The sequence below is a fragment of the Salmo salar genome, chromosome 07 (assembly GCF_965601325.2).
Source record: "Salmo salar chromosome 07, fSalSal1, whole genome shotgun sequence".
In the NCBI taxonomy this organism is placed as follows: domain Eukaryota; kingdom Metazoa; phylum Chordata; class Actinopteri; order Salmoniformes; family Salmonidae; genus Salmo; species Salmo salar.
This window is the reverse complement of record NC_138297.1, coordinates 50,286,842-50,302,483: the sequence shown is the minus strand read 5'-3', so window position 1 is coordinate 50,302,483 and position 15,642 is coordinate 50,286,842. Positions and strand designations below refer to the sequence as shown.

Sequence of the window (15,642 nt, the reverse complement as noted above, 5' to 3'; positions counted from 1 at the left end):
ACACAATATTTGGTTTGGGCTACCCAGGTTAGGTATATTTAGGCTTCAGCTTTTTGCTTCCAGAGCATGTGGTTCAAGGTTTCAGTGTTTTTGTGGTTTGTACGTATACACCTTTGTCTCAACTGACTAATGACGTTTTTAAACAGTAATGACATAGTTTAAAATGTCAGGAGTAGGAAAAACAGCTGATGTTTGTAACCTCTTGTCACTATTGACATTGGCTCACGATAACGGGCATGACATGACCTTAAATACTTCAACTAAACGCCTGCATCTTTTGACGGGCTGCTGACAGGCAGATGTGGACGAGAATGTTGATGTTACTGCCAATAGCCAAAGCCTTTCCTAGTAAAGCTATATAAAGCCATGTTTACTATTGTCTTTGCGTTACCGTGACATGGAGGTGTGTGCGTGCACTTGTACAGACACATGGAGCTGTGTGTTAACAGCTCCTATAAAAGGGGCTAATAAAAATGGAAATGTGATCTCCAGTTGGCTGTCCCTGCCTCATCTTGGGGATTTCTATAACAACAGGAGCAGAGAAAAAAACAACATGTCAATGGCTGAGAGGGAGACATGCAGTAGTAAGGTGTTTGGGTTCTGGCTCAGTGGTTTGTGGGTTGTCTGGAAGGCTAGGGACTAAGGAGATGAGGGATTCGGGACAGAGGGTTATGAGAGGCAACGACTGAGATGACACACGTACACGCAAGGATACCGAGCCATGCCTTCCATTCCACACAGAAATGACATCACAGAACTTTCCAAGACCCCCCCACTCTTTCCTTCCTCCCTCCCTGCCACACACACGCTTGTTCGCTCGCTCACATTCACTCTCGTTTCCATATCCACACAGGCATGACTGTGGGGTATTCTCTCTTGAAGGGTACAGTAGTCATGGTTGGTGGTGATGAGTCCTCTGCTTTGATGTGGTTCCATCCTTTAAACTGGCCACGGGTCAGAGGTTATAGGTCAACATCAAAATCAAATTGCTTTGAACCCAGCTCACGTTCAGCCTGGTAGTCTGTGTATGCACCCGTCATGTGATGGCTTTGTTTGTCATCTCTGCCACGCGGAATTCTTCCCAGGGACAGGAGCGGTAACCAAAGTCACAATAATGGATTTTAGGCCCCGCGTCATATAACCTTTGACATGGCCACTACGTCTAACGTGGTTCATTAAAATATATCTGGCTTGATGTCTGTTTGTCTTGTTGTGGAGGTTGTGTCCTTGGCTCCAAATAAAGGCTGTCATACTTGAATTGTTTCCTCATGGCGCAGCTATGCTGAGTAGCATCTGCTGTCTCTGGTGCCACAATGACATGTTTCTGTCTCTCTCTCCCGTAGTTCCAGCTGTATACGGAGGCCAGTATCGCCCTGCTCCATCTGAACAGCCCTCAGGACTTTACTGACCTGACCCAGCAGGCCAAAAAGAACCTGACCCTGGACGGGAAAGAGCTGACCATCAGCGCTGCGTATCTTTTCTGGGACCTGACTGCCATCACCCAGGTAAACCCTCACTCTTCTGTCCCCGTCACTCACTATCTATCAGGGAAGATCCACAGTGTATGACAAGCTAAAGAGGAGCGCTAACTCTTGTCTAATGCAGTTCCACTGTCCATTCATGGTGTAGTAGGTATCACTGAGTGAAACTAAACTGCTGGACTGAGAACTTCCATTGTATTTTATCCTCACGGTCGAATAGGTAGAAAACAATGACATGTAGTGCTAACATTTTGGATTGGTCTCTTTTCAGAGCATGGTAAAAGCATGTCTCAGACCCCTCTGCTCTGCTCTCTGCCCCCCCCCCCTAGTCCAAGCAGGACGAGGACGTCTCGGCCAGTCGCTTCGAGGACAACGAGGAGCTGCGCTATTCGCTGCGCTCGGTGGAGAGACACGCCCCCTGGGTGCGGCATATCTTCATCGTGACCAATGGGCAGATCCCCTCCTGGCTGAACCTGGACAACCCCCGTGTCACCGTGGTAACACACCAGGTACACCTGAGTCCTACAGTACTACTCTCACAGATATGATTGTTGACAATAACAGAACATATGGGATGTTGTGACCGGATCAGGAAGAATTCTGGGCCTGCAGTTAGGGAAAAAAAAATCCAAGTTGCCATATGATTGTCTCTCCTGTGTAGGATGTCTTCCAGAACCTCACCCACCTGCCCACCTTCAGTTCCCCTGCCATTGAGACCCACATCCACCGAATCCCAGGCCTGTCTCAGAAGTTCATCTACCTCAACGACGACGTCATGTTCGGGAAGGACGTGTGGCCTGATGACTTCTTCAGTCACTCCAAAGGACAGAAGGTTCGGGTCTAGACTTCAAGTGTTACTAGATGCACAGTCTTGAATTTAGCTCACTAGCTCAAGTTTGTGCTAATGTAGACTTGATCGTTTCATATAAATATCTCGCTGGCATGAGATTGGGTTATGTTTTGTGGAATAGTTCTGCTATTTTGTATATTGTAATATTGTCTTAACATCCCTACTGTACCTCACCTGTCCTCTCTCCCTACAGGTGTACCTCACCTGGCCGGTCCCTAACTGTGCTGAAGGTTGTCCAGGCTCCTGGATCAAAGATGGCTACTGTGACAAGGCCTGCAACAACTCCGCCTGTGACTGGGATGGTGGCGACTGCCTGGGTGACAATCACTCCTTATCCCTCCCTGTACCAGTCTGCCTCTTCTCCTTCTTCCCTTCTCTCCTCCGTCACAACTCGTCGTTCACTGAGCTTGATGTTCTTCCTCTTCTCCATCTCACCACACAGGAGCTGGGGGCAGCCGGTTTGGGACCGGTGTGGGCGGAGTGGGTAATCAACCCTGGCAGTTTGCAGGAGGTCTAGGTGGCATTGGGGGCGTGTCCAGCTGTAGCCAAGGCTGTGCCAACTCCTGGCTGGCAGACAAGTTCTGCGACCAGGCCTGCAACGTGCTCTCCTGTGGCTTCGACGCGGGCGACTGTGGACAAGGTGAGTGTGAGCTGAAGTAGGGCCAGGAGTTTTTCTTAATCACCTGACCTCAAACTCTGTCCTTTATTTATAACAAAGATATTGATAACTAACCCAAGATACGTTATGTGCCGTTTACAATGGGAGAAAATGAGCACAGTGGGCAGAACAAGCAAAGAGGTGGGCGGTGCCAAACACGAGCTAGCCAGATCCTATTTGCGCGTTTTAACATGAGTTTACATATTTTCCGTGAGGGAACGCCTACTCTGTGAAGTGCGCATGTACAATAACTCAATTCGCCCGCGCACTCCTTTTAAACAACGTAATTAAAAAAACAAACTTTGGCACAGTGTCAAGTCTACAAAACTTAGTGCAATTTGTTCGTAACAGATTCTACTTTTGTGAAGAGAAGACTCTGAGATCTAATGTTTCATTGATGAGAAAATGTGCAGAATGTCGGCCAAGTGTTTTTCCTGGTCTGGTCACGTTAGCTCATCCAGTGAGGTGGAAGAGCAGTGATAATCGTGTGTGTGTGTGATAGATCATTTTAACCAGCTCTACAGCGTCACCCTGCTGAAGAACAGGACCCTGTACACCCTGCCGGTGGGCGAGACCAGGCCATACTTCAGCTTTGCAGGCGTGGCTCGCCGGGTGACCGAGGCCCAGGTCAGCGACAACCCGGCCGTGCGCCATACCTCGGTGGCCAATAAGTGGAAGACGGTCCACCTGCTCCTCCACTCGGGCCACAATGCCTCGCTGGTCCACTACAACCTCACTGTCCGAGGGGATGACGACAAGGAGTTCTCCCTGACCTTCAGCGTGGCTGTGGACACCCGCCAGCTCCCCCAGCCCAACGTGTCCGTGTCCGGCCCACTCCACAAAGATGAATCCAAAGAGGCCAAGCCCACCACCGCCACCGCAGAGCCGGAGGTCCCTTTTGAGGATGTCCCTCTGGAGAAACAAGGTCCCCGAGTCCTGAAGAGGCCACCTGGGGAAAATGAGGTGATTGTGGATGTGCCTGTGCTAAACGTGTCCCTGCTACCGGTGGCCTTGCAGAGTGAGCTTCAGAGGCTGCAAGGAAAGCTCCTGGTGGGTGACATCACTATGAAGGGTTATAACCTCACCAAGGCTATACTGCTGGGGCCGTACAAGGCTCTGGCCAATCAGGGCCCCAGGTTAACACCAGCTGACCAGATCAAACCCCAGGACAACCCTTTTAAAGACCTAGTAGGACATGTGGTGAGGAGAGAGGAAGACACACCACAGCTAGTGGAGGCTAACCCAGTAGCACAACACAATCCAGAAAGAAACGGAGCAGAGAAGACGAAAGAGCCAGATGGAACCAAGGCACCAGAGGCGCCCAAGTCGAGCATCGCTGGTGAGAAAGAGAAACAGAAAGCACAGAAGACTCCAGCAACCCCCATCCCAGTTCTAGTGGATGGGGAGTTTACGAAAGCCGCTAAAGCCCAGGACACCACCCCCACAGAGAGACCTCCACCGTCCTCCAAGCTGCTGACCACCCTGGTGGGCAACATGTCCAAAGCCAAGGGCTCAGAGCGCCAATCGCAGCAGCGGGCAGGGGCCGAGAAGGGACCGAAGGAAGGAGCAGAGGGCGTCCGTGGGGTTCCTGTGGGCAGGAAGCTGCAGCACTACACCTCCTCAGACAGAGGCTTCCTGCCCTGGGAGAGACGGAAGTACTTCCAGGACCTGCTGGAGGTGAGCTGGGGTTGGGTTGTAATAATGTCACAAGGTGAAGAACATAGAATCGAGAGCAACTGTGCATTGGATTGAATCGCAAACACTTTACTCAGAAACTGTTAAACTTTTAATATTCCAAATGTAAATGGGAATCTGAATGTTATCTGAATTTGATCAGAATGTTAATTGTGTATTCTCTTATTGCTTTCTGGCTCTTTCTATGGCTCCTATAGGAGGAGGAGCGTCTGGAGGGAGAGCTGGCGTACCAGGCAGACAGCGCCGCCGCTGGCCGGAAGCTGCAGGACACCTTCGCCGACTCCCTCCGCTACGTCAACAAGCTACTCAACGGCCAGTTTGGCTTCACCTCCCGCAAGGTCCCCGCCCACATGCCCCACATGATCGACAGGCTCATCATGCAGGAGCTCCAGGACATGTGAGTAGCAGGAAATTATGTCATATGGGAAATACTGGGTAGTAATATAGAAGACCGAAGAAGCTGTTGTGAGTGCTTGTCTAACAGGAGCACTCATTTGTTTACCTCGTTAAAGTGAATTTTTATTTTTATTTAACTAGGCAAGTCAGTTAAGAACAAATTCTTATTTTCAATGACGGCCTAGGAACAATGGGTTAACTGCCTTGTTCAGGGGCAGAACGACAGACTTTTACCTTGTCAGCTCTGGGATTCGATCTTGCAACCTTTCGGTTACTAGTCCAACGCTCGAACCACTAGGCTACCTGCCGTTGCTGAACGAACTGATATGTGAATGTCTCCATCTTTCAGATTCCCACAGGCGTTTGACCTGACGTCGTCCCACCGCGTGCGTCACCCGGAGGACATGCAGTTTTCGTTCTCCTACTTCTACTTCCTGATGTCGGCCCTGCAGCCGCTCAACGTCTCGCAGGTGTTTGACGAGATCGACACGGACCACTCCGGCGTTCTCTCTGACCGCGAGATCCGAACGCTGGCCACTCGAATCCATGAGCTCCCCCTCAACCTGCAGGTCAGTAGAGAAGTCTGGGTGTAGAAGATCAGGTCCCCGTTGTGTCCATGTTATCTATCATCTAAGGCCAAAGTGATCATAGATCTGCACATCTACTCTGAGACACTTTATGAATACCGACCCCGGTTTTACTCCCGTTTTAAAAGCTGATCTCAAACCAGTGGTACAGTGAGGTTGTGTTAGCGTGTGGCGTGTTGCAGGATCTGACAGGTCTGGAGCAGCTGCTGATCAACTGTTCTAAGACGCTGCCCACCAACCTGACCCAGCTACATATCGTTAGCCCTACACAGGAGGCATACTACGAAGCCAGCATGGTGACTACTCTACACGGCCTCTGTGCTGTGGCCCAACAACATTTCTAAGCTGTAGTAGACTTGAGGTGCAGAGACTGATTCGTGTATTTGAATCCACAGCCTCCCGTCACTAAAGGTCTGGTGGTCCACTGTAAAGCCGTCACAGAGCGCATCCACAAAGCCTTCAAAGACCAGAACAAGTACAAGTGAGTCCTGTTCTAAAAAATAAGAAAACATCTATATATCAAATGTGTGTAACAACAAATGAAAATGCTGTAAAAACATTTATTTTTTGTCCTCTGAAGAGGGGGTGGTTGGGTCTATAAAAATAAAATCAAGTCCTGTTCTCGACCGTCATCCACTGTCCTTAATCTATATATATCACCCATCCTACATTTTCTCCGGATATCCTGATCATATTTAAGATCACAGTAAACATGGAAACCTCTCCTTTGACAGGTTTGAGATAATGGGCGAGGAGGAGATAGCCTTTAAGATGGTGCGGACCAACGTGTCCCATGTGGTGGGCCAGCTGGATGACATCAGGAAGAACCCCAGGTGAGGTTAGAGCGTTGGGCCAGTAACCGAAAGGTCACTGGTTTGAATACTGGAGCGGCTGAGGTGAAAGATCTGTCCAGGGGCGCTGAACACCATTACACACTTGTGTGTAACAGAACAAAGATGAGCACCCCCCCCCCCCCCCCCAAAAGTATCATCATCTCTGTACTTTCTGTAGGTGTCCAGCCAAGTGCCTGCCTAATTAATATGTACTACTTCTTCCTGTTTTATTGTTACACTACCTTTTCATTTGACCATGATGTTGTTGATTATGATCAGACCACATCACTGTGTTTCCTCACAGGAAGTTCATATGTCTAAACGACAACATTGACCACAGCCATAAAGACGCAGGGACTGTTAAGGCGGTGCTGAGGGACTTCTATGAGTCCATGTTCCCCCTGACCTCCCAGTTCGAGCTGCCCAGAGAATACCGCAACCGCTTCCTCCACATGGGAGAGCTCCAGGAATGGTAGGACTGGGGTGGTTTATACTAGAGAGAGGGGAATGGTAGGACTGGGGTGGTTTATACTAGAGAGAGGGGAATGGTAGGACTGGGGTGGTTTATACTAGAGAGAGGGGAATGGTAGGACTGGGGTGGTTTATTCTAGAGAGAGGGGAATGGTAGGACTGGGGTGGTTTATACTAGAGAGAGGTGAATGGTAAGACTGGGGTGGTTTATACTAGAGAGAGGGGAATGGTAGGACTGGGGTGGTTTATACTAGAGAGAGGGGGGAATGGTAGGACTGGGGTGGTTTATACTAGAGAGAGGGGGGAATGGTAGGACTGGGGTGGTTTATACTAGAGAGAGGGGAATGGTAGGACTGGGGTGGTTTATACTAGAGAGAGGGGAATGGTAGGACTGGGGTGGTTTATACTAGAGAGAGGGGAATGGTAGGACTGGGGTGGTTTATACTAGAGAGAGGGGAATGGTAGGACTGGGGTGGTTTATTCTAGAGAGAGGGGAATGGTAGGACTGGGGTGGTTTATACTAGAGAGAGGTGAATGGTAAGACTGGGGTGGTTTATACTAGAGAGAGGGGAATGGTAGGACTGGGGTGGTTTATACTAGAGAGAGGGGGGAATGGTAGGACTGGGGTGGTTTATACTAGAGAGAGAGGGGAATGGTAGGACTGGGGTGGTTTATACTAGAGAGAGGGGAATGGTAGGACTGGGGTGGTTTATACTAGAGAGAGGGGAATGGTAGGACTGGGGTGGTTTATTCTAGAGAGAGGGGAATGGTAGGACTGGGGTGGTTTATACTAGAGAGAGGGGAATGGTAGGACTGGGGTGGTTTATTCTAGAGAGAGGGGAATGGTAGGACTGGGGTGGTTTATACTAGAGAGAGGGGAATGGTAGGACTGGGGTGGTTTATTCTAGAGAGAGGGGAATGGTAGGACTGGGGTGGTTTATACTAGAGAGAGGGGAATGGTAAGACTGGGGTGGTTTATACTAGAGAGAGGGGAATGGTAGGACTGGGGTGGTTTATTCTAGAGAGAGGGGAATGGTAGGACTGGGGTGGTTTATACTAGAGAGAGAGAGGGGAATGGTAGGACTGGGGTGGTTTATACTAGAGAGAGAGAAGGGAATGGTAGGACTGGGGTGGTTTATTCTAGAGAGAGGGGAATGGTAGGACTGGGGTGGTTTATTCTAGAGAGAGAGAGGAATGGTAGGACTGGGGTGGTTTATACTAGAGAGGGGAATGGTAGGACTGGGGTGGTTTATACTAGAGAGAGAGAGGAATGGTAGGACCGGGGTGGTTTATACTAGAGCGGGAAATTGTAGGACTGGGGTGGTTTATACTAGAGAGAGAGGGGAATGGTAGGACTGGGGTGGTTTATACTAGAGAGAGAGGGGAATGGTAGGACTGGGGTGGTTTATACTAGAGAGAGGGGGGAATGGTAGGACTGGGGTGGTTTATACTAGAGAGAGGGGGGAATGGTAGGACTGGGGTGGTTTATACTAGAGAGAGGGGGGAATGGTAGGACTGGGGTGGTTTATACTAGAGGGGAATGGTAGGACTGGGGTGGTTTATACTAGAGAGAGGGGGGAATGGTAGAACTGGGTTGGTTTATACTAGAGAGGGGAATGGTAGGACTGGGGTGGTTTATACTAGAGAGAGGGGAATGGTAAGACTGGGGTGGTTTATACTAGAGAGAGGGGGGAATGGTAGGACTGGGGTGGTTTATACTAGAGAGAGGGGGGAATGGTAGGACTGGGGTGGTTTATACTAGAGGGGAATGGTAGGACTGGGGTGGTTTATACTAGAGAGAGGGGGGAATGGTAGAACTGGGTTGGTTTATACTAGAGAGGGGAATGGTAGGACTGGGGTGGTTTATACTAGAGAGAGGGGAATGGTAAGACTGGGGTGGTTTATACTAGAGAGAGAGGGGAATGGTAAGACTGGGGTGGTTTATACTAGAGAGAGAGAGAGAGGAATGGTAGGACTGGGGTGGTTTATTCTAGAGAGAGAGGAATGGTAGGACTGGGGTGGTTTATTCTAGAGAGAGAGGAATGGTAGGACTGGGGTGGTTTATACTAGAGAGGGGAATGGTAGGACTGGGGTGGTTTATACTAGAGAGGGGAATGGTAGGACTGGGGTGGTTTATACTAGAGAGGGGAATGGTAGGACTGGGGTGGTTTATACTAGAGAGGGGAATGGTAGGACTGGGGTGGTTTATACTAGAGAGGGGAATGGTAGGACTGGGGTGGTTTATACTAGAGAGGGGAATGGTAGGACTGGGGTGGTTTATACTAGAGAGAGAGAGGAATGGTAGGACTGGGGTGGTTTATACTAAAGAGAGAGAGAGGAATGGTAGGACTGGGGTGGTTTATACTAGAGCGGGAAATGGTAGGACTGGGGGGGTTTATACTAGAGAGAGAGGAATGGTAGGACTGGGTTGTTTTATACTAGAGAGAGGGGAATGGTAGGACTGGGGTGGTTTATACTAGAGAGAGAGAAGGGAATGGTAGGACTGGGGTGGTTTATACTAGAGAGAGAGGAATGGTAGGACTGGGGTGGTTTATACTAGAGAGAGGGGAATGGTAGGACTGGGGTGGTTTATACTAGAGAGGGGGGAATGGTAGGACTGGGGTGGTTTATACGAGAGAGAGAGAGAGAGAGAGAGAGAGAGAGAGAGAGTGAGAGAGGAATGGTAGGTCTGGGGTGGTTTATACTAGAGAGAGAGGAATGGTAGGACTGGGGTTTTTTATACTAGAGAGAGGGGAATGGTAGGACTGGGGTGGTTTATACTAGAAAGGGGGGAATGGTAGGACTGGGGTAGTTTATACTAGAGAGAGAGAGGGGAATGGTAGGACTGGGGTGGTTTATACTAGAGAGAGGGGAATGGTAGGACTGGGGTGGTTTATACTAGAGAGGGGGTAATGGTAGGACTGGGGTGGTTTATTCTAGAGAGAGAGGAATGGTAGGACGTGGGTGGTTTATACTAGAGAGAGAGGAATGGTAGGACGTGGCTGGTTTATACTAGAGAGAGAGGAATGGTAGGACTGGGGTGGTTTATACTAGAGAGGGGAATGGTAGGACTGGGGTGGTTTATACTAGAGAGAGAGGGGAATGGTAGGACCGGTGTGGTTTATACTAGAGGGGGGAATTGTAGGACTGGGGTGGTTTATTCTAGAGAGAGAGGAATTGTAGGACCGGGGTGGTTTATACTAGAGAGAGAGAGGGGAATGGTAGGACTGGGGTGGTTTATTCTAGAGAGAGAGGAATGGTAGGACTTGGTTGGTTTATACTAGAGAGAGAGGAATGGTAGGACCGGGGTGGTTTATTCTAGAGAGAGAGGAATGGTAGGACCGGGGTGGTTTATACTAGAGAGAGAGGAATGGTAGGACCGGGGTGGTTTATTCTAGAGAGAGAGGAATGGTAGGACTGGGGTGGTTCATACTAGAGAGAGGGGAATGGTAGGACTGGGGTGGTTCATACTAGAGAGAGGGGAATGGTAGGACTGGGGTGGTTATACTAGAGAGAGGGGAATGGTAGGACCGGGGTGGTTTATACTAGAGAGGGGAATGGTAGGACTGGGGTGGTTTATACTAGAGAGAGGAATGGTAGGACTGGGGTGGTTTATACTAGAGAGAGAGGGGAATGGTAGGACTGGGGTGGTTTATACTAGAGAGATGGGAATGGTAGGAGTGGGTTGGTTTATACTAGAGAGAGAGGGGAATGGTAGGACTGGGGTGGTTTATACTAGAGAGAGAGGGGAATGGTAGGACTGGGGTGGTTTATACTAGAGGAATGGTAGGACTGGGGTGGTTTATACTAGAGAGAGGGGAATGGTAGGACTGGGGTGGTTTATACTAGAGAGAGGGGAATGGTAGGACTGGGGTGGTTTATACTAGAGAGAGGGGAATGGTAGGACTGGGGTGGTTTATACTAGAGAGAGGGGAATGGTAGGACTGGGGTGGTTTATTCTAGAGAGAGGGGAATGGTAGGACTGGGGTGGTTTATACTAGAGAGAGGGGGGAATGGTAGGACTGGGGTGGTTTATACTAGAGAGGGGAATGGTAGGACTGGGGTGGTTTATACTAGAGAGGGGAATGGTAGGACTGGGGTGGTTTATTCAAGAGAGAGGGGAATGGTAGGACTGGGGTGGTTTATACTAGAGTGAGAGAGGAATGGTAGGACTGGGGTGGTTTATACCAGAGGGGAATGGTAGGACTGGGGTGGTTTATTCTAGAGAGAGGGGAATGGTAGGACTGGGGTGGTTTATTCTAGAGAGAGGGGAATGGTAGGACTGGGGTGGTTTATACTAGAGAGAGGGGAATGGTAGGACTGGGGTGGTTTATACTAGAGAGAGGAATGGTAGGACTGGGGTGGTTTATACTAGAGAGAGGGGAATGGTAGGACTGGGGTGGTTTATACTAGAGAGAGGGGAATGGTAGGACTGGGGTGGTTTATACTAGAGAGAGGGGAATGGTAGGACTGGGGTGGTTTATACTAGAGAGAGGGGAATGGTAGGACTGGGGTGGTTTATACTAGAGAGAGGGGAATGGTAGGACTGGGGTGGTTTATACTAGAGAGAGGGGAATGGTAGGACTGGGGTGGTTTATACTAGAGAGGTGGGAATGGTAGGACTGGGGTGGTTTATACTAGAGAGAGGGGGGAATGGTAGGACTGGGGTGGTTTATTCTAGAGAGAGAGGGGAATGGTAGGACTGGGGTGGTTTATTCTAGAGAGAGAGGGGAATGGTAGTACTGGGGTGGTTTATTCTAGAGAGAGAGGGGAATGGTAGGACTGGGGTGGTTTATACTAGAGAGAGAGAGGAATGGTAGGACTGGGGTGGTTTATTCTAGAGAGAGAGGGGAATGGTAGGACTGGGGTGGTTCATACTAGAGAGAGAGAGAGAGAGAGAGAGAGAGAGAGAGAGAGAGGAATGGTAGGACCGGGGTGGTTTATACTAGAGGGGGGAATGGTAGGACTGGGGTGGTTTATTCTAGAGAGAGAGGAATGGTAGGACTGGGGTGGTTTATACTAGAGAGAGGGGAATGGTAGGACTGGGGTGGTTTATTCTAGAGAGAGGGGAATGGTAGGACTGGGGTGGTTTATACTAGAGAGAGGGGAATGGTAAGACTGGGGTGGTTTATACTAGAGAGAGGGGAATGGTAGGACTGGGGTGGTTTATACTAGAGAGAGGGGAATGGTAGGACTGGGGTGGTTTATTCTAGAGAGAGGGGAATGGTAGGACTGGGGTGGTTTATACTAGAGAGAGGGGAATGGTAGGACTGGGGTGGTTTATTCTAGAGAGAGGGGAATGGTAAGACTGGGGTGGTTTATACTAGAGAGAGGGGAATGGTAGGACTCGGGTGGTTTATACTAGAGAGAGGGGGGAATGGTAGGACTGGGGTGGTTTATACTAGAGAGAGAGGGGAATGGTAGGACTGGGGTGGTTTATACTAGAGAGGGGAATGGTAGGACTGGGGTGGTTTATTCAAGAGAGAGGGGAATGGTAGGACTGGGGTGGTTTATACTAGAGTGAGAGAGGAATGGTAGGACTGGGGTGGTTTATACCAGAGGGGAATGGTAGGACTGGGGTGGTTTATTCTAGAGAGAGGGGAATGGTAGGACTGGGGTGGTTTATTCTAGAGAGAGGGGAATGGTAGGACTGGGGTGGTTTATACTAGAGAGAGGAATGGTAGGACTGGGGTGGTTTATACTAGAGAGAGGAATGGTAGGACTGGGGTGGTTTATACTAGAGAGAGGAATGGTAGGACTGGGGTGGTTTATACTAGAGAGAGGAATGGTAGGACTGGGGTGGTTTATTCTAGAGAGAGGGGAATGGTAGGACTCGGGTGGTTTATTCTAGATAGAGGGGAATGGTAGGACTGGGGTGGTTTATTCTAGAGAGAGGGGAATGGTAGGACTGGGGTGGTTTATTCTAGAGAGAGGGGAATGGTAGGACTGGGGTGGTTTATTCTAGAGAGGGGAATGGTAGGACTGGGGTGGTTTATTCTAGAGAGAGGGGAATGGTAGGACTGGGGTGGTTTATACTGGAGAGAGGAATGGTAGGACTGGGGTGGTTTATTCTAGAGAGAGGAATGGTAGGACTGGGGTGGTTTATTCTAGAGAGAGGGGAATGGTAGGACTGGGGTGGTTTATTCTAGAGAGAGAGGGGAATGGTAGGACTGGGGTGGTTTATTCTAGAGAGAGGGGAATGGTAGGACTGGGGTGGTTTATACTAGAGAGAGAGAGGGGAATGGTAGGACTGGGGTGGTTTATACTAGAGAGAGAGAGGGGAATGGTAGGACTGGGGTGGTTTATTCTAGAGAGAGGGGAATGGTAGGACTGGGGTGGTTTATTCTAGAGAGAGAGAGGAATGGTAGGACTGGGGTGGTTTATACTAGAGAGGGGAATGGTAGGACTGGGGTGGTTTATACTAGAGAGAGAGAGGAATGGTAGGACCGGGGTGGTTTATACTAGAGCGGGAAATTGTAGGACTGGGGTGGTTTATACTAGAGAGAGAGGGGAATGGTAGGACTGGGGTGGTTTATACTAGAGAGAGGGGGGAATGGTAGGACTGGGGTGGTTTATACTAGAGAAAGGGGGGAATGGTAGGACTGGGGTGGTTTATACTAGAGAGAGGGGGGAATGGTAGGACTGGGGTGGTTTATACTAGAGGGGAATGGTAGGACTGGGGTGGTTTATACTAGAGAGAGGGGGGAATGGTAGAACTGGGTTGGTTTATACTAGAGAGGGGAATGGTAGGACTGGGGTGGTTTATACTAGAGAGAGGGGAATGGTAAGACTGGGGTGGTTTATACTAGAGAGAGAGGGGAATGGTAAGACTGGGGTGGTTTATACTAGAGAGAGAGAGGAATGGTAGGACTGGGGTGGTTTTTACTAGAGAGAGAGAGGAATGGTAGGACTGGGGTGGTTTATTCTAGAGAGAGAGGAATGGTAGGACTGGGGTGGTTTATTCTAGAGAGAGAGGAATGGTAGGACTGGGGTGGTTTATTCTAGAGAGAGAGGAATGGTAGGACTGGGGTGGTTTATACTAGAGAGGGGAATGGTAGGACTGGGGTGGTTTATACTAGAGAGGGGAATGGTAGGACTGGGGTGGTTTATACTAGAGAGGGGAATGGTAGGACTGGGGTGGTTTATACTAGAGAGAGAGAGGAATGGTAGGACTGGGGTGGTTTATACTAAAGAGAGAGAGAGGAATGGTAGGACTGGGGTGGTTTATACTAGAGCGGGAAATTGTAGGACTGGGGTGGTTTATACTAGAGAGAGAGGAATGGTAGGACTGGGGTGGTTTATACTAGAGAGAGGGGAATGGTAGGACTTGGGTGGTTTATACTAGAGAGAGAGAGGGGAATGGTAGGACTGGGGTGGTTTATACTAGAGAGAGAGGAATGGTAGGACTGCGGTGGTTTATACTAGAGAGAGGGGAATGGTAGGACTGGGGTGGTTTATACTAGAGAGGGGGGAATGGTAGGACTGGGGTGGTTTATACTAGAGAGAGAGAGAGAGGGAGAGAGAGAGAGAGAGTGAGAGAGGAATGGTAGGACTGGGGTGGTTTATACTAGAGAGAGAGGAATGGTAGGACTGGGGTTTTTTATACTAGAGAGAGGGGAATGGTAGGACTGGGGTGGTTTATACTAGAAAGGGGGGAATGGTAGGACTGGGGTAGTTTATACTAGAGAGGGAGAGGGGAATGGTAGGACTGGGGTGGTTTATACTAGAGAGGGGATAATGGTAGGACTTGAGTGGTTTATACTAGAGAGAGAGAGAGAGAGAGGGGGGAATGGTAGGACTGGGGTGGTTTATACTAGAGAGAGAGAGAGAGGGAGAGAGAGAGAGAGAGTGAGAGAGGAATGGTAGGACTGGGGTGGTTTATACTAGAGAGAGAGGAATGGTAGGACTGGGGTTTTTTATACTAGAGAGAGGGGAATGGTAGGACTGGGGTGGTTTATACTAGAAAGGGGGGAATGGTAGGACTGGGGTAGTTTATACTAGAGAGGGAGAGGGGAATGGTAGGACTGGGGTGGTTTATACTAGAGAGGGGATAATGGTAGGACTTGAGTGGTTTATACTAGAGAGAGAGAGAGAGAGAGAGAGGAATGGTAGGACTGGGGTGGTTTATACTAGAGAGAGAGGAATGGTAGGACTGGGGTGGTTTATACTAGAGAGAGAGAGGGGAATGGTAGGACTGTGGTGGTTTATACTAGAGAGAGAGAGAGGGGAATGGTAGGACTGGGGTGGTTTATACTAGAGAGAGAGAGAGAGAGAGGGGAATGGGGTGGTTTATACTAGAGAGAGAGAGGGGAATGGGGAATGGGAGAGAGAGGGGAATGGTAGGACTGGGGTGGTTTATACTAGAGAGAGGGGAATGGTAGGACTGGGGTGGTTTATACTAGAGAGAGGGGAATGGTAGGACTGGGGTGGTTTATACTAGAGAGAGGGGAATGGTAGGACTGGGGTGGTTTATACTAGAGAGAGGGGAATGGTAGGACTGGGGTGGTTTATACTAGAGAGAGGGGAATGGTAGGACTGGGGTGGTTTATACTAGAGAGAGGGGAATGGTAGGACTGAGGTGGTTTATACTAGAGAGAGGGGAATGGTAGGACTGGGGTGGTTTATACTAGAGAGAGGGGAATGGTAGGACTGGGGTGGTTTATACTAGAGA

General features: G+C 49.5%; 1 protein-coding gene across 1 annotated transcript in view; it reads left to right on the top strand.

Annotated features, from left to right (window-relative positions):
- The window catches only part of LOC106609432 (N-acetylglucosamine-1-phosphotransferase subunits alpha/beta), a 41,203-nt gene that overhangs the window by 5,882 nt on the left and 19,679 nt on the right, over positions 1–15,642 (top strand). The window contains exons 8-19 of the mRNA XM_014208266.3: positions 1,344–1,505; positions 1,811–1,990; positions 2,143–2,313; positions 2,525–2,648; positions 2,774–2,971; positions 3,492–4,666; positions 4,882–5,081; positions 5,430–5,649; positions 5,850–5,963; positions 6,063–6,148; positions 6,402–6,500; positions 6,805–6,972. Of these exons, the coding sequence (XP_014063741.2) occupies positions 1,344–1,505; positions 1,811–1,990; positions 2,143–2,313; positions 2,525–2,648; positions 2,774–2,971; positions 3,492–4,666; positions 4,882–5,081; positions 5,430–5,649; positions 5,850–5,963; positions 6,063–6,148; positions 6,402–6,500; positions 6,805–6,972 (2,897 nt within the window). The remainder of the gene's footprint in view (positions 1–1,343; positions 1,506–1,810; positions 1,991–2,142; positions 2,314–2,524; positions 2,649–2,773; positions 2,972–3,491; positions 4,667–4,881; positions 5,082–5,429; positions 5,650–5,849; positions 5,964–6,062; positions 6,149–6,401; positions 6,501–6,804; positions 6,973–15,642) is intronic.